The sequence below is a fragment of the Lethenteron reissneri genome, chromosome 42, assembly GCF_015708825.2.
Source record: "Lethenteron reissneri isolate LAM-NWPU_2019-01 chromosome 42, ASM1570882v1, whole genome shotgun sequence".
In the NCBI taxonomy this organism is placed as follows: Eukaryota; Metazoa; Chordata; class Hyperoartia; order Petromyzontiformes; family Petromyzontidae; genus Lethenteron; species Lethenteron reissneri.
In genome coordinates this window covers 7169609-7196809 of record NC_083820.1, presented here as the reverse complement: position 1 = coordinate 7196809, position 27201 = coordinate 7169609, and the positions used below count along the sequence as shown (strand labels likewise).

The 27201-nt window shown below is 52.0% G+C and overlaps 1 protein-coding gene across 2 annotated transcripts in view; it reads right to left on the bottom strand.

The window, feature by feature from the left end:
• Window positions 1–27201, bottom strand: part of LOC133352834 (plectin-like) — a 61059-nt gene that overhangs the window by 18906 nt on the left and 14952 nt on the right. The window contains exons 1-10 of one of the 2 annotated variants that reach the window (XM_061568764.1): window positions 20859–21362; window positions 7923–7984; window positions 6411–6500; window positions 5870–5947; window positions 5610–5702; window positions 4268–4434; window positions 3246–3361; window positions 2421–2521; window positions 1935–2054; window positions 916–1011 (exon numbers count right to left, since the gene is read on the bottom strand). In XM_061568764.1, coding sequence (XP_061424748.1) covers window positions 916–1011; window positions 1935–2054; window positions 2421–2521; window positions 3246–3361; window positions 4268–4434; window positions 5610–5702; window positions 5870–5947; window positions 6411–6500; window positions 7923–7984; window positions 20859–20919 — 984 coding nt within the window. In that variant the 5' untranslated portion in view covers window positions 20920–21362. Of the gene's footprint in view, window positions 1–915; window positions 1012–1934; window positions 2055–2420; window positions 2522–3245; window positions 3362–4267; window positions 4435–5609; window positions 5703–5869; window positions 5948–6410; window positions 6501–7922; window positions 7985–20858; window positions 21363–27201 lie in introns of those variants that run through there. The other variant, XM_061568763.1, reaches the window with a different exon arrangement.

Here is a 27201-nt window from a genome sequence, read left to right as displayed (position 1 = left end):
GTAGAAGTTGTTAAGTTAGTCATTACCACCATCATCGTCATCATAGAAGTTGTTAAGTTAGTCATTACCACCGTCGTCGTTATCATAGAAGTTGTTAAGTTAGTTGTTACCACCGTCATCATCATCATCATCGTAGAAGTTGTTAAGTTAGTCATTACCACCATCATCGTCATCATAGAAGTTGTTAAGTTAGTCATTACCACCGTCGTCATCATCATAGAAGTTGTTAAGTTAGTCATTACCACCGTCATCATCATCATCATCGTAGAAGTTGTTAAGTTAGTCATTACCACCATCATCGTCATCATAGAAGTTGTTAAGTTAGTCATTACCACCGTCGTCGTTATCATAGAAGTTGTTAAGTTAGTTGTTACCACCGTCATCATCATCGTAGAAGTTGTTAAGTTAGTCATTACCATCGTCGTCATCGTAGAAGTTGTTAAGTTAGTCATTACCACCGTCGTCGTTATCGTAGAAGTTGTTAAGTTAGTCATTACCACCATCATCGTCATCGTAGAAGTTGTTAAGTTAGTCATTACCACCGTCGTCGTCATCGTCGTGATCATCGTTGTTATCATCAACATCGCTGTGATCGTCGTTGCATCAGCGTAGTCGTTGTGATCGTTAATATCGTCGTCATCGCTGCCATCATCATCATCGGCATTGTGATCGCCATTTTCGTCGTCGTCATCAGTGTCGTCATCATCACGTGCCAATGATGTAGCCAGTCATGATTATCCCAAAATCCATTTCATCACCATCATCATATAACACACGTGTGTGTACATGCACATGTGTGTATGTACACACACGTGCGTGTGTGTGGACATGCACATGTACACACTTGTGCGTGTGTGTGCGGTGTGTAAACATCGCCTGGTGCCGGCCACCCACTCCCTGTGTGTGTGCGCACACCTCGAGAGCCTTGTACAGTGCGTAGATCTGGCTCTTCTCCTCGGCTTTAGCCACCATCTCCGTGTCCCGCAGCTCTGCAAACCAGGCGAGCACGGCCTGCAAGCCCCGAGGCAAAAAACACCGCGCCGGCGCTTCCTTCCTTCTGCCCACAAAACCCCACGGCCGCGCTCGTTGCCCACAAAGTCCTTGCCACAGGCGAACCTCGCTGATCCCGTCGAGGGTCAGACTCGACCTTCACGTGAACTCCGATCGTCCTCGCAGCGGCGGCCTTTTGGCGAACCGTCGTGCAAAGACGGTGGTCACCACGTCGTGCGCTTTCAGATGCCCTTCTGCGGCCGTCTGGAACGCTCTTCCTTCCGAAATTAGGAAGCCATTGGAGCTATGCACTTTTACATCAAGATTGAAAACATAGCCCGCATGCCCAGCCACCGAATGCCCAAGAACGGTTCTGTTTGGTCAGATAGAGGGGGCTAAATGGGCATGGCATGGGCTCGAGAAGAGATGGGCTGATGTGATTTAGAAGGATTTAGAGCTGAGTGGACTTGCCAATGGCTGGTACCAGCGGTATCAAGATCATTCTCTGTGGAGGAGGAGGTTTGCGAAGGAAGCTGCTGGACGCTGTACCTTCTATTAGCAGGGTTGGCTACGTACCGTGTGAAAGAAGTTGAACATACACACATGGCCAGTTGGAGGCAGTCGCCCTCCAGCAAAAGCGGAAGGCAGAGGAGCGATGCTCACAACAACGAGCGGAGCGCTGGGCAGCTAAAACACCGTCAACCCACTACACCTGGTTCTCTCCCGTGACCTCCCAGCAAGACTTCGAAACATCACATGGCTTCTAAGTGAAGTTAGCCTGGCACAAGAGCCATGGTGATGTCACCGCTACTTATTGGCGAATGGCGGCTGTTGTCGTCCCACGTGAATCAGTGACCTCTCTGTCACGTGGTTCAACAAAGTAAAGGGAGGGAGGGAGGGAGGCAGGCAGGCAGGCAGGGAGGCAGGTAGGGAGGGAGGGGCACCTTGGCCTCCGTCTCGTCTGCGGGCCGGGACGACTGTCGGATGCGAGCACCCTGCTGCTCGATCCAGGCGAGGAGATCTCGCACCAAGCGCTGGTACTCGTCCCAGTGCGCGTCCACCTCCTACACGGGGGAAGGGACACGGGGACATGGGGATGAGAGATGAGACACGGAGACAAGGAAACACAGGGACACGGGGGTGAGACACGGAGACAAGGAGACACGGACATTGGGGTGAGACAGAGACACCAAAACACTGAAACACACGGGGGCAGATAAACACCAGAACACAAGGACAAGGGGATATGGGGACACAGAAACACGGGAGTTAGACATGGATACATGAGGACATGAGAATATGTGGATACGGGGACACTAGGATACGGAGACATGGAGAAACAGGGACATGGAGACCCAAAGACATGGGGACATGGAGACACGGGACCCGGATACACAGGGACACGGAGACACGGGCACACAGAGACACACCTGCAGGCTGATGCCGCCAGCGGGGATTCGAGGGAAGGCGTCGTAGAGCGAGGAGACGTACGTGACGATGGACTTCTCGTCGGGGTTGGGCACATCCACATCTAGCATCATCATCATCATTGCCATCAGTAGCAGCAATTGTATCGCCGTGATCATCATCAGCAGTTACAACAGCAACATCACCAGCAAAAGCATCATCAGCAACAGAACTATCAGCAGCAGCATCATCAGCAGCGATACCAGCAGCAGGGAATCATAAATCATCAGCACCACCGTCAAAAGCAAATACAGCTGCAGCAGTAGCCACATCATCAGCAACAGCAGCAGTGTCATCAGTAACAGCATCAGATGCATGATCTCTATCATCAAACAGCCGCAGAGACACGGTCACAGATTTTTTTTTTTACTTTTTTTATTTGACTAGGTAAGGCCCACTGAGCTACGTAGCTCTTTTTCAAAAGTAACTCGGCCACAAATGAAAGCTCAACAAAGTGGCTTATCACCCGGAATGTATAGCAGCAGCCAAAGGCTCTGAACGCCCGATGATTCGAAAATGTGGAGAAAAAACCCGGAGGACGCGGACAAAATCCACGCGACCACGGAGAGAGAAACATGCAAAATCCAAATCTACAGGCATCAGGGTCGAGATCGAGCCCAGGACCTCCTGTATACCAGGCGAGGTAGCTGACATCTCGGCACCGTGGCGCCCTGACGATGAGCCACCTCCCACCTTTGACCGAGATGAAACCACGGAAAACCATGACTGAAATCCCGTGCGCGCGTGCGCATGATTTTTCTTCCTTGCCTCTGCCTTTGATGTCTCACCTTCGGGGTCCAGGAGGCGAATGACCTCGAAGTTCTCCTCGGCTGTAATGAAGGCCCGCTCGAGGTTCTCCACGTTGCTGCTCACGTAGACCTTCTCAATGTTGATGAGGTCCGGCCTGCGTGACCGGACACGGAAGGGTTAGGGGCTGGAATGAGGTGTGAAAAGTGAGGTGTGTGTGAGCACGCGGGGTGAAACCGCGGTACAAATGCCCGGTGTGCTGTAGTATTTTTTAAAATATATAAAGGGAAGAACCCCGCTGTTCGCGAGCCAGGATGGACTAAACTCTCTCTTTGTCCCTCTCTCTCCGTGCCGTTCAGTGGCCGATCCAGCTCCCCCACTCACCACCACCCCCACTCACCCCCACTACCTCCCTCCCGCCCTCCAATCCTCTCCATTGGCCGCGCGCACGCGGCAGTACAGCAGCCGTCAGTCCCCCGGCCCCGGCACCTCTCGACTCCCTTGCTCGCGATTCACACGCAGCGGTCGGGCAAGCTCGAGGGCGCGTGACGTGGAATGAGAGAGGTGGAGAAGTACCACACCGACGAATTCACAAAGACAAAGATCCCCCGTATAGCCTTGAACAGACTGTTGGTACAAGTGCTGTTAGGGGGCATCTATGTAAGCCGTCACCAAACATGGGGGGAGGGGGGGTCAGCATCATGCCCTTTGTCTTCCCAGTGCTGATGTTTATTACACACCACACCAGGAGGACCAGGAATCGTTTTAGATATTTGTCACTGGTGTTGGCCGTGAGTGGTAATTGCAGTGCGCTAACTACTGTGCCACCGCTCCCCACAATATGATGAGGGTCAATGCCACCATGACCCTCATCATCATCAAGTGACCCCCATCATCATCCCATTCACCACCATGACCCTCACTATCAACACCATGACTTCCATCATCATCAACGTGACCGCCATCATCATCAACATGACCCCCATCATAATCCCATTCACCACCATGACCCTCACCATCACCACCATGACCCCCATCATAACCACCACCATCACCGCCCTACCTGTGCTTGTGGATGATGGCGTTGAACACCTTGCCATCTCGCCACGACGTGGAGAAGTTGTCACACTTGAGGCTCGGGTAGCCGTCGATGGTGTTCCTCACCCACACCATGAGCCGGCTCTGAGCTGTCAGGTCACGGTGCTGGTCCCCCACCTCGATCTCCGACACCTGGGTAACCCCACCCCCGCCCCACCAAAACAGTGGCCCCCACAGCCCCCCACATACCCCAAGCCCGTTAGCAATTTAATGCAAATCGCAAGCTTGCAACTCCCCGGCATGCGCTGATCGACATTGGCTCACGATGGCTCGCTCCCACAATGCACTGCGTGTAGTGGTGTAACTCCCACAATGCACTCTGTGTAGTGTTGTAACTCTATTGTAGTGGTGTAACTCCCATAATGCACTGTGTGTAGTAGTGTAAATCCCACAATGCACTGCGTGTACTGGTGTAACTCCCACAATGCACTGCGTGTACTTGTGTAACTCCCACAATGCACTGCGTGTACTGGTGTAACTCCCACAATGCACTGCGTGTACTTGTGTAACTCCCACAATGCACTGCGTGTACTGGTGTAACTGCCACAATGCACTGCGTGTACTTGTGTAACTCCCACAAAGCACTGCGTGTAGTGATATAGCTGTCGTGCCGGCTACCACAATATCATGTCTTTTAATACGTAATGAACAGTTTTATTCAAACATACGAGATGCTTACTCCAGTGACAAAAGGTAATCGTGAGCGTCATTGTGGAGAATATAAATAATAAAATATGTAAGCAGACACTCCACTGTCTCCCTCACGTATCCGTCCCTCAACATTAAAAACAAATACAAGCATTTCTGCGACAACCCAACAGCCACCACAGCCTTCTGAGAGTGAATAATGTCAGCAGCATTGATCAGTACGAGCAACACTCTGGACTGGGTTCGACACCCAGTGTCTGGTCACTATAGGTCGGTCTATATTGCCGCTCCTTAAACCGTCACCAAACCGTGAACATTAAATGCGCCGCACGTGAACATAATTGGTGAGTGAGTGAGTTGGTTGGTGAATTAGTCAGTGAGTTGGTGAATTGGTGAGTCGGTGTGTAAGGGAATATGCAGATAAATTAGCAAGTGAGTGAGTTAGTAGAATAGTGAGTGAGCGAGTAAGAATCAGAATCTGTATTTGCACCGGAGGAATCCGATGAGCTATGAAGCTCTTTTTCACAGATGTCCAGGGCGTTTCACAGAGAAAGTTGGTGGATTAGTGAGTGAGTTAATGCAGATGCAAGTGGAGCTACAAGGTAAGAGACGCTCGTTCCGCGTGTCCGCAACTGTGGTGAGCGGGCGAGTGGTTGCACCTGGAAATGCAGGATCAGCGTCCATATGAGGCCCAGTGTGAGCTTGGGGCTCCCCTGGGTGATTTCCTCACTGCGGATGTTCACCAACTTGACCTGCCGCCAGGGACCGGGACAGTGGATAGAGGTGGAGAGGGGCGAGGGGGTGAAGAGGGGTGGAGAGGGGCGAGGAGGTGGAGAGCGGTGAGGGGTCCTCTCAATAAAGGGTCTTGAGGCTCAGTGAGGCGTTCTCCCGCTGCTGCTGCTGCTTCTGCTGCTCATACCTGTTTCTTGCGCAGGAACTCGAGGGCGATGTTCACGTTCTGCAGCATGTGCACCAGCATCTTGCCCTTCTCACGGGGCTGCTCGCACACACGCACACGACCACACTTGTTATGGACAAAGATCCCCCGTATAGCCTTCTATGGGCCGTTGGGCCAAGTGCTGTTGGCGAGTAGCAGCACCTGTGATGGCTATGAAGGCCGGAATGGTGCGCAAGGGGGTGGGTGGCCAGCACCATGCACGACTGGGTGAGTGTGAGCGAGTCATTGAGTGAGTGTGAGTCATTGACTGAGTGAGTGTGACTGAGTGAGTGTGTCAGTGAGTCATTGAATGAGTGAGTGTGTGAGTGAGTGAGTGAGTGTGTGAGTGAGTCATTGAGTGAGTCAGTGTGTGAGTCATTGAATGAGTGAGTGTGTGAGTGAGTGTGACTGAGCGAGTGTGTGAGTGAGTCATTGAATGAGCGAGTGTGAGTGAGTCATTGAGTGAGTGAGTGTGAGTGGGTGAGTGTATGAGCGTGTGTGCGTACGGGTATTCTTCACGAACCAGTTTTTCCCCGGACAGCACTTCCAGGAGACACAAGAGGTTGTGTCCATCCCGGAGATCGACGTACAGATCATCGACACGCCTCTTGGCCTACCCGAAAGGCACACGGGACACGCGGGAGAACACAGCCAATGAATCAGAATCAGAATATTGATTTACTCCTGGAGGAATCCCATTAATCATAAAGCTCACCTGCAGTGTGGCGAGTGAGTTAAAGGATGAGTGAGTGGGTGAGTGGTGTATTGTTGTGACCTGCAGTGTGGTGGTTGAGCGAAGAGGTGAGTAGGTAAGGGAGTGGGTGAGTAGGTGAGGGAGTGGGTGAGTAGGTGAGTGAGTGGGTACATTGTTGTGACCTGCAGTGTGGTGGTTGAGCGAAGAGGTGAGTAGGTGAGGGAGTGGGTGAGTAGGTGAGTAGGTGAGCTGTTGTGACCTGCAGTGTGGTGGTTGAGTGAGTGAATCAGAAACAGAATATTTATTGACACTGGAGGAATCAGATGAGCTATAAAGCTCTTTTACACAGATGTCCAGTCGGGGCGGGTCAGAACGTTACAACAACCAACAGTACAAAAACACGATGGGAGTGCAAAGTACACGAAAGGTAAACATATCACTTAAAATATATATCCAAATAAACACTCAACTATTTTTTCATCTTACCAGGCAAAGCCCATTGAGCTACGAGTGAGCCACAAAGCATTTCGAAACATCGTCGTCGTCGTCATCATCATCAGCCGTGGTCTATCCACTGTTGGTCTCCCCGACCCGCCACCGTCATCTGCCACGATCTGGCGATGCGATGACCCACCAAAGGTCCCCCGTGTAGCCTTAACAGACTGTTGGGGCAAGTGCTGTTAGCGAGCAGCACCTATGAAGGCCGGAACGGTACACCAGGGGGTGAGTGGCCAGCACCACGCCCGACCGCTTTTGTCTCCCCAGTGGCAATGTTTACACACCAGGTACTCATTTGAGGCTGAGTCTATCTAGGGGAGACCCAGGAGCGGTTCAGATAATCGTCGCTGGTGTTGTCCGTGAGCGGGGAATCGAACTCGGGCACTGGGTTCGTAGCACAGAGACACACAACACAGAGACACACACAGAGCGACACACACACAGAGACACACACACAGAGACACACACATAGACACACAGAGCGACACACACACAGCGACACACACACAGAGACACACACACACTGAGACACACACACACAGATACACACACAGAGACACACACAGAGCGACACACACACAGCGACACACACAAAAACACACACAGAGACACACACACAGAAACACACAGACACACACACAGAGACACACACACAGACACACACACACAGAGCGACACACACACACAGAGACACACACCGACACACACACACAAAGACACACACACAGAGACACACACACACAGAGACACACATACAGACACACAGCAGACACACACACAGACACACACACAGACACACACACACAGCGACACACACACAGACACACACACACGATACCTCACCTTCTGCAGGTGCTTGTTCACCCACTTGGTGAAGGTTTTCTTTTGAACTCTCTCCCTCTCATCTGCGAGTGGGGGAGGAGGGGGGGGGGGTCATCAACGGCGGTGGGGGGTGGAGAGGGGAGAGAATTGTAAAGGTGGATTAATTTTCATCGTCATTAGCGGCACCTTCCCTAATGAGCAACACTAACGAGATGCGCCGTTCTCCCTTGACGTACGCGTGCGTGTTGAACTTCTTTCGCATCCGTACGTAGCCAACCGTGCGGGGGAAAGACAATAAACTGAACAACAAAAAGCACTTTGAATAAATTCGTTTTAAAAGTGCACAGATCCAGTAGCTTCCTAATACAGGAAGGAAGAGCGTTCCAGACGGCCGCAGAAGCGCATCCGAAAAACGCGCGATGCGGTGAACGCCGTCTTTTGTTCGATGGCCCAGCCCCAAAGTCGCTGCGAGTGTGACCGGAGTTTGCGTGATGGTTTATCATCCTTGACGAGATCGGCACGGTATCGTGTTTCATTTGTGGCGAATGTAATTGACTCTCCTCGAAGACGCCCGTGGAACCGTCAACCGCATCATCGGAACATCGACAACAGGCCACGAAGCATCGCATCTCCATCACACGTGGAGCATTGAAGACGCGGTTGTGCCGAATTATGGACCTTTTATTAAACCCACAGAGACACATAGAGACTCACGGAGACCCAGAGACCCAAAGAGATACACAGAGACGCATAGATACGCATGTAGACCCATAGAGACCCATAGAGATACACCGAGACCCATAGATACGCATGTAAACCCATAGAGACCCATAGAGATACACAGATACCCATAGACACGCATGTAGACCCATAGGGATACATTAAAGACAAGCCACGTGAGTGTGATTGTGGCCACAGAACCCAAATAATGGACCTTTTAGTAAACCCACATAGACACATAGAGACTCATGGAGACCCATAGAGACCCACAGAGACCCATAGAGATACACAAAAGACAATGGACATCAGTGTGATTGTGTCAACGTTAGTCCAACGGTTCAAAACCCCCAAGCTAGCAACGTCGTTGGCATTGTTGTAACTGGGCTGTTGACATGTCCCCTAACCAGCACTGCCGGGGGTGATGGGAGATTCCCCGCCTCCGGTTAAAAGCCGGGTCAGACCCGGGACAGGTGGCAACCGGGGTCGCTGGCACGAGGGTGGGGTGGTGGTGGTGGAGATCTTCCGGAGCTGAGGATGCAAGAGATGACGACTCTCCCCGCGTCAATAATGGATGAGCTGCGAGCGCACAATGCACGCGGCACGCCATCAATAATGTAGCGCGGAGCGCTCATCGCGACGGCGGCGGCGAGCGTGTCGAGAGCGTGGAGAGACAAACACGCACATCGTCACCCCGCAGTGGCGTGGGGGGCGGGCGGGCGGGTGAAAGGGGGGGGGTGGCTGGTGGGGGGGAGGGGGGAACGGGGAAGTGTGGGCGAGAGGAGGGAGGGGGGGAACGGGGGGGGGGTGGGCGAGAGGGGGGAGGAGGGGAACGGAGGGGTGAGCGAGAGGGGGGGAACGGGGGGTGGGCGAGAGGGGGGAGGGGGGGAACGGAGGGGTGAGCGAGAGGGGGGGAACGGGGGGTGGGCGAGAGGGGGGAGGGGGGGAACGGAGGGGTGAGCGAGAGGGGGGGAACGGAAGGGCGTGGGGGGAGGGGGGGAACAGAAGGGCGTGGGCGAGAGGGGGGGAACGGGGGGGGGGGGGTGGGCGAGAGAGGAGAGGGGGGGGAACGGGGGGAGTGGGCGGGGGGGGGGGGCGGGGGGGCGGGGAGAACAGGGGGGGTGGGCAAGAGGGGGGAACGGAAGGGCGTGGGCGAGAGGGGGGAGGGGGGAACGGGGGGGTGGGCGAGAGGGGGGAACGGAAGAGGGTGGGCGAGAGGGGGGTGGGGGGAAACGGGGGGGGGGGGTGGCCGGGGGGGGGAGAACGGGGGGAGTGGGCGAGAGGGGGGAACGGGTGGGGTGGGCGAGAGGGGGTGGGGGGAAACGGAGGTGGGGGTGGGCGAGAGGGGGGGTCATAGAGACAGTGGGGGGGGAACCTTGACAACTTCCTTGTCACCTCGCAGCAGCCCCCAGCCGGCTTTGAGGAGTTTCACAAACCTCTCTGTACGTGACCCACCAACTCCCTGTGTCTCCAAACTTCTTTCGCACCGTACACAGCCAGCCGTGCTAAGCGGAGGTGTGTGCGTGTGTGTCTTTTGTACGCAGGGTATTTCGTGTGCGAGTATTGTGTGTGAGAGAGAGAGAGTATTTTACGCGTGTGTGTGTGAATATTTTAGCGCGATATTACTTGCATGCTGCTACTACAGTCAAGTCTCAAATTAAATTTCAGAAGAGTTCTTTAAGGGATATTTTGATAAAATGTTTAATGTTCAATCTAGATTTGAGCGCAAGCGCACAATGCAGAGGTTTTTTTTTGTATACGCACGGTTGGCTACGTACGGTACGAAAGAAGTCCACCATACACATTCAAACTAACCTTTGTTTTATTTAACCAAATAACGCCCACTGAGCTCTGTATCACTTTGTCACAAGCGGCCCGGCGACAAATGACAGCGCAATGAAGTGGCGTGTTGAGTGGACATTTCAAGCAGTCAAACACTCTACACGCGCGACGTTGATAACACTGGTCAACACACTTTTTTTGGCATAAGGTATTCCAACGGATTTAAGGTAATTTTGGGGTGCTGATTCCAAATCTGGCATCAGTTTTTGTCTATCACATCAGGTTTTTGAGATATCAAATATTGCCTTTTCAATTAAAACTGCAAAAGAAAAATATTAAATATATGTGGATATCTACATAAAATTATATTATAAACACACTATCCTAAAAATACAGCACCATATTTTAACACTAAAGCAGTCACTGACTCGCAACAACTTGCAATCATAAGTGACAGAGTTAATTTCGGGCAAAATCTATTAAAATGGGGTATGCCGATAGCATAAAAATGAGATGTGATAGAGCAAATCTGAGATCAGATTTGGAATCAGCACCCTGAAATTAGTCTAAAACAGCTGCAAAAGTCCAGACCAGAAAACAATGTTTTTTTTGTTGACCAGTGTTATACACGTGGAGGACAACCCCGCAGAAACCTGAGAAAACCCCACGCGGCCACAGAAGAGAGAGAGAGACCGCAGACTCCAGCAGGCGTCAGGGTCGGGATCGCACCCACGACCTCCTGTACACCAGGCGAGGTAGTCAACATCTCTAGAGAGACAGAGAGAGACGCAGACTCCAAATATACAGCAGCAGCAGGCATCGTCAGGGTCGGGATCGCACCCACGACCTCCTGTACACCAGGCGAGGGAGTTAACATCTCGCCACCGTGGCGGTCCACGACTGCTGTGCCCGGCGAAAACCCCAGAGAATAGAGAGGAGGAACAGCCCGAACTGAGACTCTGCGTCAATCTACTTGCTGTACTCCCCCCAGCCGCGCAAGGCTGTGTTGATACCATCGCAAAGATACATCAAGGTCGTGATCACGAATTCCTACGCGAGTTTGCGGCGATCTCAAAGTCCACGCGTCCGTGACGGCGACATGCCTGTCAGCCCCTTATCAGCGCCCCTACCTTATTTCAGACCAATTCCGACCTTAGTGGTCGCCTCGTGCCGTTATAAATCCCAATGTTTATCCTACAAAGTCCCATCACAAGGGAAAACGCAAACAAATAAGACGCTTTTTTGCACGCATCGAAACGGCTGTACGCCCGTATGGACCTGAAAACTCAATTTCCCTGTACAAGAATACGGGGTTCTAGATTTGAAGCTTTCGTGGCTGCAAGGATTCATACTCTTAGGTTTTTCGGTAAAGTCACGTAGGTAAAAAAAAACAAATAATAAAAACATTATGGAAATAATAATAGAAATAAAATAATAAATCACAATAATAAATCATCATTTTATTTCTATTACTATTTCAATTATTTTATTATTATTTACTTTTTACCTACGTGACTTTACCGAAAAACCTAAGAGTAATAATACGGGGTTTTAAACCGTATGGGCTGACAGGCGTGGTGGCTATGCCACAGAGAGCCTTGAGTGACGGCGCTCCACGAACGTGAAACGTGGCTCCAGTGAATGAGTTTCGCTTCGTGTCTGTTGCACGTGAATGGGGGAGGACTCAACAGCGCGGCCGTCATAAGCACCGTGTGCGTGTCCTTAATAGGAAAAATGTGTATGTAAGAGGCGACGTTTCGAGCGATGGCCCTTCTTCGAAGCACATAGAGAGGGCCAAAGAGGTCGTAGAGTGACCTATATAAAGGGATATTTGCTCGAAACGTCGCCTACTATATTTATTAATGTGTAAGGCCAACACTGTTATTGATGCATGTGTTGAGTGGTACAAGAGCCGGAATATTGTAACAAAAAATCGAATGACCTGACGTCTTTGAGACCACTTCAGTTCAAAACCACGCACATTTTATAATACAACTCGACACGCACAATAATCGCATTCAACTTCTCTAAATCCTCACATCCCCCCGTCTCTCTCCTCTCTCCCTTCCATCTTTCTCTCTCCCTCCCTCCCATCTCTCTCCAATTTCTCTTTCTCCTCTCTCTCCTCTCTCTCGCCCATCTCTCTCTCCATCTCTCTCCCATCTCATCTCTTCCATCTATCTCTCTCCTCTCTCTCGCCCACCTCTCTTCCTCTCTCTCCTGACTCTCATACCGAGCGGCACCTGTTGCGGAAAATTCAAAAACCCAGACCGGAGCACATTCGCGGTGGCACCTGGAGTGCCTCCTGACCTTCATGTAACCTGACAAAGACAAAGGCCCCCCTACACGAAGCGAGTGCCTCCTGACCTTCATGTAACCTGACAAAGACAAAGACAAAGGCCCCCCTATAGCCTTTAACAGACTTTTGGGGCAAGTGCTAATCGCGAGCACCTATGAAGGTCGGCACGACACACAAGGGAGTGGGTGCCCAGCACCACGCCCGACCGCCTTTATCTCCCCAGTGGCGATGTTTATGCTCCACACCAGGTACTCATTGGAGGCTGAGTCGACCTCGGGGAGGCCCACAACCGGTTCAGATAATCGTCACTGGTGTTGGCCGTGAGCTGGAATCGAACTCGGGTGGCCGGGTTCATAGTGCAGCGCGCTAACCGCTACACTACCGCTCCCCCACCGCTCCCAACAAGACAAATATCCCTCGTGTTACCGCTCTCAACACACACGCACGCCCTATATAAATGTAAGCATAGCGTATCACCCACGTGCAATAATGGTTAGTGTTTTACGCCTTTGTATACACATCTCGTTTACGTACATTACGGAGCATGGCTCTTAGCTCAGGAATGTGCTATAAATCCTCTTCCTCCACCCTGGACCCACCTTGGCAAGGCGCGTTACTGTTCGATGACGCAACGATTGCGACACTGACGCGTTGACAACACAACGGTGACATATCGTAATTGTCGTGTCCAGCACTTGGCCAATCCACTGCTCGCCTGGTATACAGGATGCCGTGGCTTCAATCCCCACCCTGCCGCCTGCTGTATAGAGTTTGCGTGCCTCTTCTCCCCGTGATCGCATGGGATTTTTCTCCGTGTTCCTCTGGCCGGTTTTTCCCCACCACATTCAAAAACATTCGTTCAGAGTAATTGGCTGCTCTAGATTTCCACGCGAAAAGCCACCCACCTTTTTAGCGATCACTTGTGATGGCTAGGTCGCTTCTGAAAAATAGCTCTTTAGCTCAATGGGCCTTACCTGGTAAGATAATAAAAACACAATCTAGATTTAAAGCTTTCGTGACTACATAGGTGGCTTTTCCGAAAGAATCAAAGAGTATTTAACAAAAACAGTTTAGTTCGTAAAATAAATGTCTACATTTTTGTTTCACAAATGGTAATAGATGGCGATTAGCCCACTCTGCTGAACTACCTTCACCCGACGAGCCAGAGGAGGTTATGGCAGAACACCTTCACCCGACGCCCACGGCAAGAAGGGAGCTTCACGACGTTTGTGCGTGCGGTGATCCACCAACCATGGCTGCTGCCTTCCCAGCGAATCTCTCTCTGTGTCTGTACCTGCGAGTGCTGTTGGCCGCAGCGGACCGGGCCCTGCCCTGCCCGCGTGAGATCACGGCCCCTCTAATTCGGTATCAACGATGCCGTAGGGAGGGGATGGGGGAGTTAGTGGGGGCGCGTGTGAGTCACTCGGATACATTAAAATGCTGCAACCTGTTCACTTATCCGCGTGTACAAACAGTGCCACGCTCGCGGTGACGTTTAATCCCGTTCATTTTTATCCCTCGCAGCCACTGCGCGTTGTGAAATCGAGTGGCTCGATGAAGATAGGAATGTGCGGTGGTGTTTTTAGGGCGGGTTACGAGGTTTTATTTAGATGTTATATATCGAGAGAGCGAGCGAGCGCAGGAAATACGACGTCGGTAATCGTCAACGTCACTGCGCCCATCGCATTCGGTTACCCAGAAAGGTCCTTAGCGAAGCGCCGTGGCTCATTGTGAAGAGGGCCCTGTCCCTTGAGATGCTTGAGCCAGTTGTTGTTGTCGAGAGAAGCGACGCTACGGTCAGCAGCCCACACTCGACACTTGCAATCCAGACGTCGGCCGGTTAGATTCCATCTACCGGCGCGGCGTTTGTAACAATGTGGCCAAGTTTCTTAAATTCCTTCATCGCCCCCCCCCCCTCCCCGCCACCGCCTCCTCTCTCCCCAGCAGCATCCCTGCGTGCACTCTGATTAGTCCATCGGCAGACCGCGAGTGGTGGAATAAAGTGTGGGTACGCACACCACTTTCCACAAACGTCTGGATCAGCCGTAGAAAGCGGGGCCCCAAACAACAACGACAACAACAACAAAAACCTACAGCTCCATCCGTCGGAGGGGCCCTTCCGCCGAGCAGTGCGCAATTGCAGGGCCTGCGCCTTTGCCTTTTTTGTACTGAGAACCGAGGCGCAAACCGTGACGGCACGGGTCGCTTGGGTCGCTGTGCCGTCTTGGTCTTTACGTCGCCGATTGCCCTTGTCGGCGCATCCCGTTCCCCGAATAATATGCCGCGTTCCCCACTTTGAGAACCGTTGATCGGTTCTCAAAACAGGTTACCGGTTTACTTGGTTTATCGTTCAGCAAACCGGAACTCTTCAGCCGATGAAAAGCGTTGCCTAGTCTCGAAACTCCCCCCCCACCACTCTGCAGTTTTGCTTCGTAATGTTTGGCCGCTTCTTTGAAAAACGACATCACAGGAAGAACAAAAAAAACAACCTGAAAGCGTCGTCAAGAGCAAAAGCCATTGATAGCGATATCATAATTAGTTATTGATCCAGGACACGCTGAGGGGTCTTTTTTCAGGAGGGTCCTGCTTCTGCTGCTGCTGCTGCTACGTTGAGGTATGTTGTGTTTGTGTGTGTGTGTAACGTGTCTTTCGTCAGATGTTTTCAGCCAGTGAGTGACGACGAGTCAGGCTCGTTATAGAAAGTGGGGAGTGACACCTGGAGCGACAAATTTGCACGTGGCGTTCGAGAGAGCGAGAGATAGAGAAGCCGCCCGGGTCAACACGATTCCACACCCCACGCTCTCGAGCAGTGATTATTCTTGACCCATGAGTTGCACGCACCCCCTGGGCGTGCCAGATGCCCTTTCTGTGGGTGCGAGACGTGGCTAGATTTTCTTTTTAGAAGCTAAATCATCGAAAAGACCAATTAAATGAAAAACCAAACAAATGTCTGACCCTCTCCACCTCTAGGTGCGTGGCGTCATTTATGGACGACCCCAAAGGGGGGTGCAAGGCTGCAGCAAAAGATCTAGAAACAATGCAGTCTAAAGCCATTGATGGACACTACCTGGGGAGTCGGCCCGCTCCACCGGTGGTGCTACACGACCCACGGTTTTGCCCCCCCCCCCAACCCCCCACCAACGCACTGGCAGATTCGCGGTGGTGGTGATGGTTGTGCTGGTTGTTGTTGGTGGTGGCGGAGGAGGCTTCTCTCCCTGAACGTTCAACTTGCGGAGGAAAATATCCACAACCCCCCACCGTCATCGCTAACACCGCAGCCGCACGCACGCGGTGTCCTCGAAGGCCCAAGACTGACTCCCCGTACAAAGCTCGTGCCAAACTTTCTCCAATCCCCGCCACCGCCACCGCCACCACCACCACCCACCCCTCCCCAGCATTTCCTTCCCAACACCTTGCTCATAGCCCGCTGTGTTGTCAATCATTTGCAGACGTTGAGGTCTAAAATGGGTGGGATGGCGGGGGGGAGGTCAAGAAGGCGGAGGGCATTGCCTTAACGACGCAACACACTCAGAGGCGTCGCCGTTTGCCCGCCGCTCGGGGCGAGCGAGTGCTCTGTGCGTCACTGATGTTGGCCGTGAAGAGCGGGAAGTCCAAATTCGGGCCGCCGAGTTCGTGGCTCGATGTGCTCGCCGCTGCGCTACCTCTGCCCCACGCCAAGAGAACATTAAAATAAGTAATGTTTTTAAAAACACTTTTTTTTAAACACGCTTTTATGAAATCTACTAGTAATGGCAGAACTCCACGTCTCCAATAAGTGGCCCCGAAGCTTGCCACAACGTAAGGGGATCGTGGGCAATTACAGCCAACGTCAGTTGAGCGTGGACAATTAGATTGAAGCCGAAACATAACGTATAAAAAATCATGTTTAAAAATATTTTTCTTATTTTTTATGACAGAATATACTATTGTCATCAGTATGACATAAGTATAACATGTTTGCAGTCGATACCACATTGGGAAGTGGGTTAAAATTGAGCTACAAGATTTGAGGATACAACAACGACAACAACAACGACAACAACAACAACGGCAACAGACAGAGTGAGTTAAAAGAAAGCGTGTAAACACACAAAGACCCCCCGGGGTAGATGTTTACGAGCACCTGTGAATCCCCGGAACGGCGCACGACGAAATGGGTGGCCAACACCAATCGCGCCCGGCCGCCTTTGTCTCCCCTTTGTCCGATGTTTACACACCGCCTCCAGGTACTCATTTAAGGCTGAACCAACCTAGGGGAGGCCCGTGACCGGCTCAAATATTCGCCACTGTTCTATTGGTCGAGAGCGGGAGTTGAATTCGTGTCGCCGGCTGCGCGTTCACCACGATACAAAGACAAAGGTCACCCGTGTAGCCTTTAACAGACTGCTGGGGCGAGTGATGTTAGCGAGCACCTATTAAGACCGGGGTAGACGCAAACAAACACACACACGAGGCGATGGCGTGTCCATCACACACCTTCCCACTCTGCACCATCTACATCATTCGGTCAGCCGCGGCCGAGACTAAGCGAGTTCTGAATCACCCCGCATTGGTTCCCTCCAGGTTCGATCTTAATTTGGAGCTTTCGTTCGGTCTGCGCCGGATCGCAGTCGTCTCGCTCAGGTGCCCTCAAGCTGCCCTCACCTGCACGCGGCAGGGGCTCAGCGCACAGCGGTCGAGGCCGATTGATGACTCAGCACTCCGTCACTCACTCGGGGTCACTCGCTCACTCGCCGGCGGCCAATCGCCTCCTTATCGCTCTTCTACCGCTACTATGACTACTGCTGCCATGGTTACCGTGTCCGTGAACTCCGCTCATTGGTCCACTCGGTCACTCGCTCACTCACCGGCAGTCAATCGCCTCCCTATCACTCTTCTACCGCTACTATGACTACTGCTGCCATGGTTACCGTGTCCGTGAACTCCGCTCATTGGTCCACTCGGTCATTCGCTCGCTCACCGGCAGTCAGTGGTCCTGTAAGGACGTCAACTTTGCAACGAGCTCCCGTGATGATTATGGACTCAATGTGAGCAACGCGTGGATCGAGTATTCGCCCGTGTCTGTACGAGTGGACGCTCGGATGTAGACACATACACAGAGACGCGCATAGACACAAGCAAAAACCAAGACCCCCCCCCCCCCCCCCGTATAGCCTTAGCAGACTGTTGGGGCAAGTGCTGTTGGTGAACGGCACACGAGGGGATGGGTGTCCAGCACCACGCCCGCCGCTGTTGTTTGTCTAATAGTGATGATTACACACCGCACCAGGTACTCATTTGAGGTTGAGTCGACCTACAAATAGACATAGACACACACCGACAGCGTCAGACATGGGCACAGACGTTCGCTTCACCAGCTGATGCGCAGAGGCGCATATAGATTACGGTCGCTGCATGTACCTCATCATTACGGAGTCTCAACGCATCCGTGATCAATGAAGGGTACGAACCACGTGGTTTTCCTTTCCACAAAACAACAACCTGGTAGCAGGTTTTTGTTGTGTGTGCTTGTGTGTATAATTATAATTGTGGGTAGCAAGTGAGTTGCGCGGTCAGCGCGTTACACTACGAACCCGGCGACACGAGTTCGATCCCCGCTCACGGCCAAAGCAGTGACGATTATCTGAACCGGTCATGGGCCTCCGCTAGGTCGACTCAGCCTCAAATGAGTACCTTGTGCAATGTGTAAACATCAGCACTTGGAGAGACAAAAGCGGCCGGGAGCGGTGCTGGCCACCCGCCCCCTTCATGTGCCGTGCCGGCCTTCATAAGTCCTCGCTAACAGCACTTGCCCCAAAAAGTATGCTAAGTCTATCCGGGGGATCTTTATATTTGTCAACAGGTGCTCGCTAACTGAACATAACTTGCCAAAGAGTAGAGCATGTTATAGATATCCGGAGGATCTTTATCTTTGTCAACAGGTGCTCGCTAACTGAACAGAACTTGCCAAAGAGTAGAGCATGTTATGGCTATTCGGGGGATCTTTGTCAACAGGTGCTCGCTAACTGAACAGAACTTGCCCCATGAGGTTTCGTGGAGCAAGTCGTGCAGCTATCTGTCTCTGTGATGCCTGCGTGCCCCATTGTGCGAGGCCGTGCGGTTTCACCAAGCTTTGACCCGGCCCCATCCAGCCGTGACCTTAGCTGGCCCGGTTTCAACCTGAAACTCAAACAAATCGCTCGAACGCTAACCTCGCCCTGCTGGGCGGAGCGCCGGCGCGTTGGTTCGCACAGCGAGTTCTCCCTCGAATTCGATTCCCGGCCACGGGCAAGGTTTCGTGGAAAAGTGCAATTTGAATTAATCGACCCATGTGTTCTCCCCTCGGTCGACTCTTCACTTGCCCTCCAGACGGTCGGTTCGGGGGTGATCTCTGCGTCTGTGTGTGAGCGTGACCACGGCAGTGAGCCCGCACGGCGGCGCTTTGAAGTCGTCGCCGCCTTCGTCTGTTGTGGGTCGTCTGTGCGGGTGTGTGTGTGCCTGTTGCCCCGAAAGTCTGCAAACGGCGATATGGGGTGGGTCTTTGTCTTTGTTGACCGAGTGGATAGCGAAGTCACGCAAGCCACGTGTTTGTCACAGAGCAAAGATCCCCCTGCGTAGCCTCGAAGACTGTGGGAGCCGAGTGGAACGGTGGCCGGCTCCACACCCGGCCGCCTTTGTCTCCCCCACTGTTGATGTTTACCCGACCGTTCACCACGCCGTACACATTTAAGGCTGAGTCGACTCGTGGGAGACCCAGGACCGGTGCGTTTCGGCTAGCGCTTGCCTCCGAGATCGTCATCCTTGGCCGGGTGGCCGGTTTCGTCGCTCGGCGCGCTAACCACCTCGCCCACCGCTCCTCGCCCCGCCGGACGAGAGCGCACGCGAACAAACCGAGCCACGGCCACCTCGTGTGTGTGCTCATGGGCTTAACTCGCCACGCTGCATCGCGTCACGTCCCACGTGTGAACGTCCCGAGCGGCTGATGCGCGCGCCACGCGTAGTCCGTGCTGCTGGGGGGAAGGGAGCGGTGGCGCTGCGGTTAGCGCACACGGCGCGGCGAATCCGGCAGGCGACCTTGCGACCTGCTGAGCACGATTCAGGTCCTGGGTCATCCCCCCCTACCCCACTATTCCCACTATTCCCACCCCCGGTCCTCTTCTGGATCGACTCAGCCGTAAATGAGTAACCTGATGTGACGTGTACAAGAGAAATTAGTACTGGGGAGACAAATGCGGCCGGGCGTGGTTCTGGTGACATCGAACGCGCCACCACCTCCTACACCACCCAACCTGACACCTTCCCCCACCCCCCACCTCGTGCGCGCTTGCCCCAACAGTCTGGAACGTGACACGGGGGATTCTTTTCCTTGTGTACAGACTGACACACGGACCCCTATCTGGTTCAAGGCTCTCTCACCTGCACAGCGACTGAGCGTGCGTGTGTGTGCGCGTGTGTGTGTGCGTGTGTACGTGTGCTACCGGGCTGTCGTCCGTCGTGACAAGAGGGTGCGGTTATGATACACATCGTGAGATGTAGATGTCGAGTTTTTCACGATGATGGTGATGATGGTGTTGAAGCTGGAGATGTTTGTGATGATGGTGGTGGTGGTGATGATGTCGTCATTGTAATTGTGACAGCGGTGATAGCAATTATGATTGTGTCTGTTGGTGGTAGTGGTGATGGTGATGATGATGTAGTGGTGTTTACGATTGTGGAGTGGTAATGATGATGCTGTATTATTGGTGATGGTGGTGATGATGGTGCAGTGGTGATATTGGTGGTGAAATGACTCGATAGATTTGTATTTGTGGCGATTATGATCATGACGTTTGTTATTACGACGCATTTTCCCGATCATGCGTGATTGACAATGATGCCAGTGTTGTGGTGGTGGTGATGATGGCGACAGTGGTGTAATGATGATGATGACAGAGTGATGCTGGTGACGGTGTTTGCTAATCGTGTGATGATGAGAATGGAGCGATGGTGGTTATGGTGACAGTGATGATGATGATGACCGAGTGATGGTGATAATTCCAGTGATGAGTTGGTCGTGGTGGTTGTAGTAGTGTCACAATGATGCTGATAACAATGATACAATGATGCTGATAACAATAATAAAATAGCCTCAGCTGATGATGATGCAGCAACTGATGAAGATGATGATGGTGTCACGATACCTTGCTTATTGTGTATTTTCCCATCAATCGCTTCCTTCTTCACTTCATCGAGTGCACTCATAGCGTCTTCAGCAGCAGCAGCAGCAGGAACAACACAGGTCCAAACTCAACCCCGCGTGTCAACTAACCTCATAGGGTACAGCGCGCGTGGACTAACACACAACGCGGGCTAACACCTGGGCTAACACACCGCGTAAACACAGGTGTACTAACACGTGGACTAACACACCGCGTAAACGCAGGTGTACTAACACGTGGACTAACACAGAGCACGGGCTAACACGTGGACTAACACACCGCGTAAACACAGCGTGGACTAACAGGTGGACTAACCCGCAGCTAATCAGAATTCACAGCAGCCCAAACGATTCTACTGAATGCCACAGCAAGCACCTAGGGCTGGCATTCGTCACCAATAACGCTGCGCTCACGCCAACGAGTTGAAAAACTAACAAATGGATTGCTGGAGGTGCCAGTTTGGTCCGCTACACTGCACTGAACGCGTAGCAGCTGAAGTCGTGTATGAAGGGTGTGTGTGTGTGCGCGTGTGTGTTGGGTGGGGACCCTGTGGGTGGGTGTGGAGTTGTGTATTTCGTGTGTGTGTGTTTTGGTGGGGACGCTGTATATGTGTGTGTGTGTGAATATGTGTTACAGGCTATACGGGGGATCTTTGTCTTTGTAAATATGTGGGGAGCGGTAGTGTAGCGGTTAGCACGTTGTGCTCCGAACCCGGCGAGAAAAGGTTCGATTCCCGCTCACTGCCAACACCGGGGCGATTTTATGAACCGGTCCTGGGCCTCCCCCTAGGTGGACTCAACCTCAAATGAGTAACTGGTGTGGTGTGTATTCATAGCCACTGGTGGAGACAAAGGCGGTCGGGCGTGGTGTTGGCCACCCACACCCTCGTGTGCCGTGCGGGCCTTCATAGGTGCTACTCGCTAACAGCACTTGGAGAGAGAATCGGTTTTCCCATTTTTTCTGGCAACAAAACAGCTGTGTTAAGATGTTAAAACACCAAACTGAAACCTTTTACAAGGAATCATGTCTGCGTTAACCACAATGTTTGTGGTCAGAATGCAAACAAAAAACATACTCTGATAATATTTGCCTTGTCTTTGAAACTGTTTGGTCCACACCAGAGACATCTTTCTTTTGAACCTCGTCTCAAAACGGTGTTAGACCTCTGGTCTAACACCGTTTCAAAGACAATGCATATATTATCAGAGTATGTTTTTTATTTGCATTCTGACCACAAGTATTGTGGTTAGTGCAGACATGATTCCTTGTAAAAGGTTTAATTTTGGTGTTTTAACAAATTAACACCTGTTTAGTTTCCAGAAAAAAAGGGGGAAAAACCTATTCTCATATTTTGGTACTGGTAAAGGAGGTCCCATGATGTATCACTTGGAGACTCAAACCGAGTGCGTACGGTCCAGTGTGTAAAACACCAGCAGTGGGAAAGACAAACGCGACCGGGCGTGGTGCCGGTCACACTCAGGTACTGGCTAAAGAGCACTTGCCCCAGCAGCCTGTGCAGGCTATACGGGGGGGGGTAATCTTTGTCTGTGCATGGTGCGTGGGTTTGTTTTTGAGTGGGAGTGGTCCTCTATGCCTCCTTATCGCGTCAGGTTCACGAGGCTATTGGCTGTGGGTGCGGCCAGGGTTCGCGTTGTGGCAGCGACGATACACAAAATACAAAGGTCCCCACCCCCCGTATAGCCTTCGGCATACCGTTGGGGCAAGTGCTGTTAGCGAGCAGCACCGCAGCGATGATGTCTACCCACCATCGCACGAGCTTCTCATTATAAGGCTGAGTCGACCTAGGGGACGCCCGTGACCGGTCGAGACATTCGCCACGAAACATTGGCCGTGAGCCGGAATCGAACTCGGGTTGGCGGGTTCTTAGCGCACAAACGCACAGACACGCACGCACGCACGCGCAGCTAAACGCGGATAACAACGCACAGGCACGCACGCGCCCACCTTCATGACGACGCAGCGGTCACACCGAAACAACACACGCGCACAAAGGTGCCCCGTGTAGCCCTAACAGACTGTCGGGGCAAGTGCTGTTAGCGAGCAGCCCCGATGAAGACCCCCATGTGACACCGACACGCACACACAACAAAGACAAAGATCCCCCGTGTAGCCTTAACAGACTGTCGGGGCAAGGGCTGTTACCTATAAAGGTCGCAACGGCACACGAGGGGGTGGGTGGCCAACACCACACCCGACCGCCTTTGTCTCCCCAGTGGCGATGTTTACACACCGCCACCAGGTACTCATTTGAGGCTGAGTCGACCTAGGGGAGGCCCAGGACCGGTTCAGACAATTGTCACCGTGGTGTTGGCCGTGAGCTGGAATCGAACTCGCGAAGCGGGGATCATAGCGCAGCGTAGCGCTAACCGCTACATGAATAAAATCAACCCCACACACACACACACGTGCGGGATGACTAATCATCCTCTACACCTCCTACCTACCAACCCTCGACCGCTACCGCCGGTACCCTTGCGCCAACGCCCGGGGTATCCCCCGCGACGATCGTCCCTTGCGGGAGGTCACCTTGGCGAGTCGCCCCATCCCCCCCCACCCAGTTTCAGTTTCATTTATTAGGATTTACCCTGTGAGTCATTCGGCTCTTGATTTGGGTTCAACCGCAACAAACAATAAAATTACAAGATACACCTAAAATTAATTGTACGCAAATCTAAACATCGCATACGTAAACAATAAAATAATTACAGAAAAAGCACAACCCGTCCATGCTGCGTACAAAAAGTGCCAAAAATTCCCCGTCTCCCCCTCACCCCACCACCCCCCCCCCCACGCGTCCCCTTCACCTGCAGTGGCGCCGCTACCGAGTGTGGTGCAGGCGGTGCAACTGCCACCCGGGTGGACCCCCCCCTTCCCTCGCCACCTCCCTCCACGGGCTTGCTTGGCGGTGATCCAGCAACCCTCGCGGCTGGATCGACAACGTTGAGTGACAGGCGGCCACGTTCAAAGTTCAAAGTTCATGTATTAGGTATAGCCCTGTGAGCCATTCGGCTCTTGAATCGGGTGCAACCGCAACAAACAAAAAAACATGAACAAGAAAACATCTTAAAGTGAATATGTGACTATGTGCAAACAGAAAATCCAAGAAAAGACAGCAAAATATTGCAAAAAAATCACCGTACACCAACGCTGTGTGCAAAGATCCCAGTGGGATGCAAGTTAAACAACAACAACAACCACAAGATAACTTAGATTAAGACCATCAGTCTAACTCTGTACTACAACAAACAAACATGGCCAAACATGGCAGCAGCGCAGCCACCACCGCCCGTCCCGGTGCAGTTGCACCGCCTGCACACCCCATAGCGACCCCACTGGCTCATGCCAACGTTAGAGTTAGAGGTAGCCAGGGCTGGACGAGGCTTGACGAATGATTGTGAGGATGAACCCTGAATGGGTCTGCACTGCGCTATGAACATTGGCAGACCCGTGGAGTTGTTTTTTTGCCGCTCACGGCTAACATCAGTGGCGAGCGACAGAGGAGAGGGCCCTCGATTCTGCCCACTGACCAGCGTGGTGAAGTATGGTCAAACAAACCCGCATGAGCGGCGCGGGTAAGGCCTTTGTCCGGCGTGCAGAGGGGGCTGTGAACGAGCGTTTAGTTGTGTCGGAGCGAGATGTTAGGTACCTCCGCACAGGAGATGGAGCGTTCAATCGCTGGATCGCGAGAGATCGCAACGGCTTGCGGATGCTTTCACCTAGGGCTGAACGGTTCATCGATTTCAAATCGCAATTTGAAACAATGCGATTAGCAAATCGCAAAGGCTGCGATTTTTTGCGATTTGAAAAGTCCTATTACTTTCTGATTGGAATTATTTTATTTTGTATTATTATAACTTTATTTATTTAACTTAACAATTGTTATATGTTAGAGTATTCTATTTCCATTAAAACTTTTTTTTATAAATACGTGTTGGAAGCAATTAATATCTTTTAAGTTCTCATCCTTGCATTAGAATATATCGAGCAGTTCATATTTTGATGGTATCATGTGGTAATGCTCCATCACGTGTTTTAAATCTATTACACAGTGAATATTGACCTGAAGCTTGACTTTAAAAAAATGTAATCGCAAATCAAATCGCAATATCTGTCACAAGAATCACAATGAGATATTTTCCCCAAATCGTTCAGCCCTACTTTCACCCAGCAGTCGATTCACGTTGGCACCTCCAATTAGCGCGGTTGGCTACGTACGGTGCGAAAGAAGTCCAACATACCGTGCATACATTAATGGCTTGCTGTCGACCAGGGGTGGGGAGCGTCCGACCCGCGGGCCGTATCAGACCCGCGAAATCATTTGTGTCTGGCCCTGCCAAGGCAACCGCGGGCGGGACTCGAAAATCAATAAATCTCGGAGCAAACCTGGAAAAGCAGTTGCGAGTAGCAACATCGTCAACACCAGCTAACATCACACGCCTCGCCAAAGAGAAGCAGTTCCAGCCATCACATTAGGGGTGAGTTAATTAAATGTTTGAGCAAATATAACAGGCTAATTTTTAAGTTGATAAATGTGTACGGCCCGCTGAATGATGTTGTAAATATCCAAACGGCCCTTGGCAGAAAAAATGTTCCCCACCCCTGCAAGTGTAGACGATGGTGGTTAGTCGTGTGCCCTCTGGTGGCAAGAGCCGGGATGATGAATCCTCAATGAGTGTGATTCAAGTTTTGTTGTCGATAATATTGCGCGGCTCTCACCTAGGTCAACTCAGCCTCAAGGTACGATGTATGACATTTAGCACTGGTGATACAAACGTCGGGCGTGGTGCTGGCCACCCACCCCATCGTGTCCCCGTCCACACCTGGATAGGTGCTCGCTAACAGCACTAGCCACGATAGCCTGTGAGGTTCAACGAGGGGATATTGTTATTATGTACGTATGCGTCTGTGGATAAACATCGGCAGTAGAGAGACAAAGGCGGTCGGGCGTGGTGTTGGCCACCCACCCCCTCGTGTGCCGTGCCGCCCTTCATAGGTGCTCGCTAACAGCACTTGCCCCAACAGTCTGTTAAGGCTACACGGGGGATCTTTGGAAGGTGGGTTAGTAGGTTGGTGAGTGAATTGGTAGGTGAGTGGTTGAGGGTGTTGTTGTCACTAGCAGTGTGGTGGTTGAATGGGCGGGTGAGGGAGTGGGTGAATGAGTTCGTGTGTGTGCCGTCACTGTGTGATGTCAAATGAGTTCACGGGATTCCCTCTTCAAACGACTTCATACTCAGAGCACGAACTTCACGCGTCTGCGCCAGAGTGATGAGCGATTCCATATATTCGTGATACCCCCTCCCCTCCGCCACGGCATTCGTAGCCAGCATCCCACGGGACTAGGGTTTGATACCAGTTTCCAGGGACAATCTCCCATTACATTTCTAGAGGGACTATCCCACTATTATTATTATCAGGATCACCATCATCATCATCATCAACTACACATCTGGTCATGGTGGCGAGATGTTAACTACCTCGCCTGGGTTCAATCGGGACCCTGACGCCTGCTGTAGAGTTGGAATCTGTGTGTCTCTCTCTCCACGTGGTCGCGTGGACTTTCTCCGGGTCCTCCGGTTTTTCCCCCCACGTTAAGAATCAACATCGTGCGTTCGGAGTATTTGGCTGCGAAACATTTCCACGCGATGATCCCACTTCGTTGAACTATCATTTACGATGGTGAGGTCACTTCTGCAAAAAAATGTCTACATAGCTCAGTGGGCCTTACCTGGTCAAATTGGTCAATAAAACATTTAGTAGTTCAATAGTTTACACCAACACCACTTCGTTGAGCTATCATTTGTGATGAATATGGCACTTGTGAAAAAGAGCTATAAAGCTCAGTGTGCCTTACCTGGTCAAATAAATTTTAAACAAATAGTTTAGAAGTTCAATAGTTGACACCATCATCACTTCGTTGGTCGATTATTTTCGGTGGCCAGTTCGCTTCTGAAAAAGAGCTATACAGCTCAAAGCGGTGCCTTACATGGTAAACCAAAACTAAACGTAGTTTAATCATTAACACCACCATCACCACCACCACCATCATCAGCCAATATCAATTATCTCCCGCGCACGAGCAGAATCTCATCCTGGTGCCCCTTCCCCACCCTTCAGGCTGCCGCCGTTGCCGTCGCCAGGTTTATCGTGCGTCTCTCGTCCGTGCTGCGGAGGTCGCAAACGGGTTTTGATTCCTTACCCGTACCCGGCCGCACCAGGGTCGAAAACGGGTACCCGTACCCGGCCGTACACAATTATCTCCTGCGTACCCTGGTATCGGGTACCCGATTGCGACCTCTGGGATAAA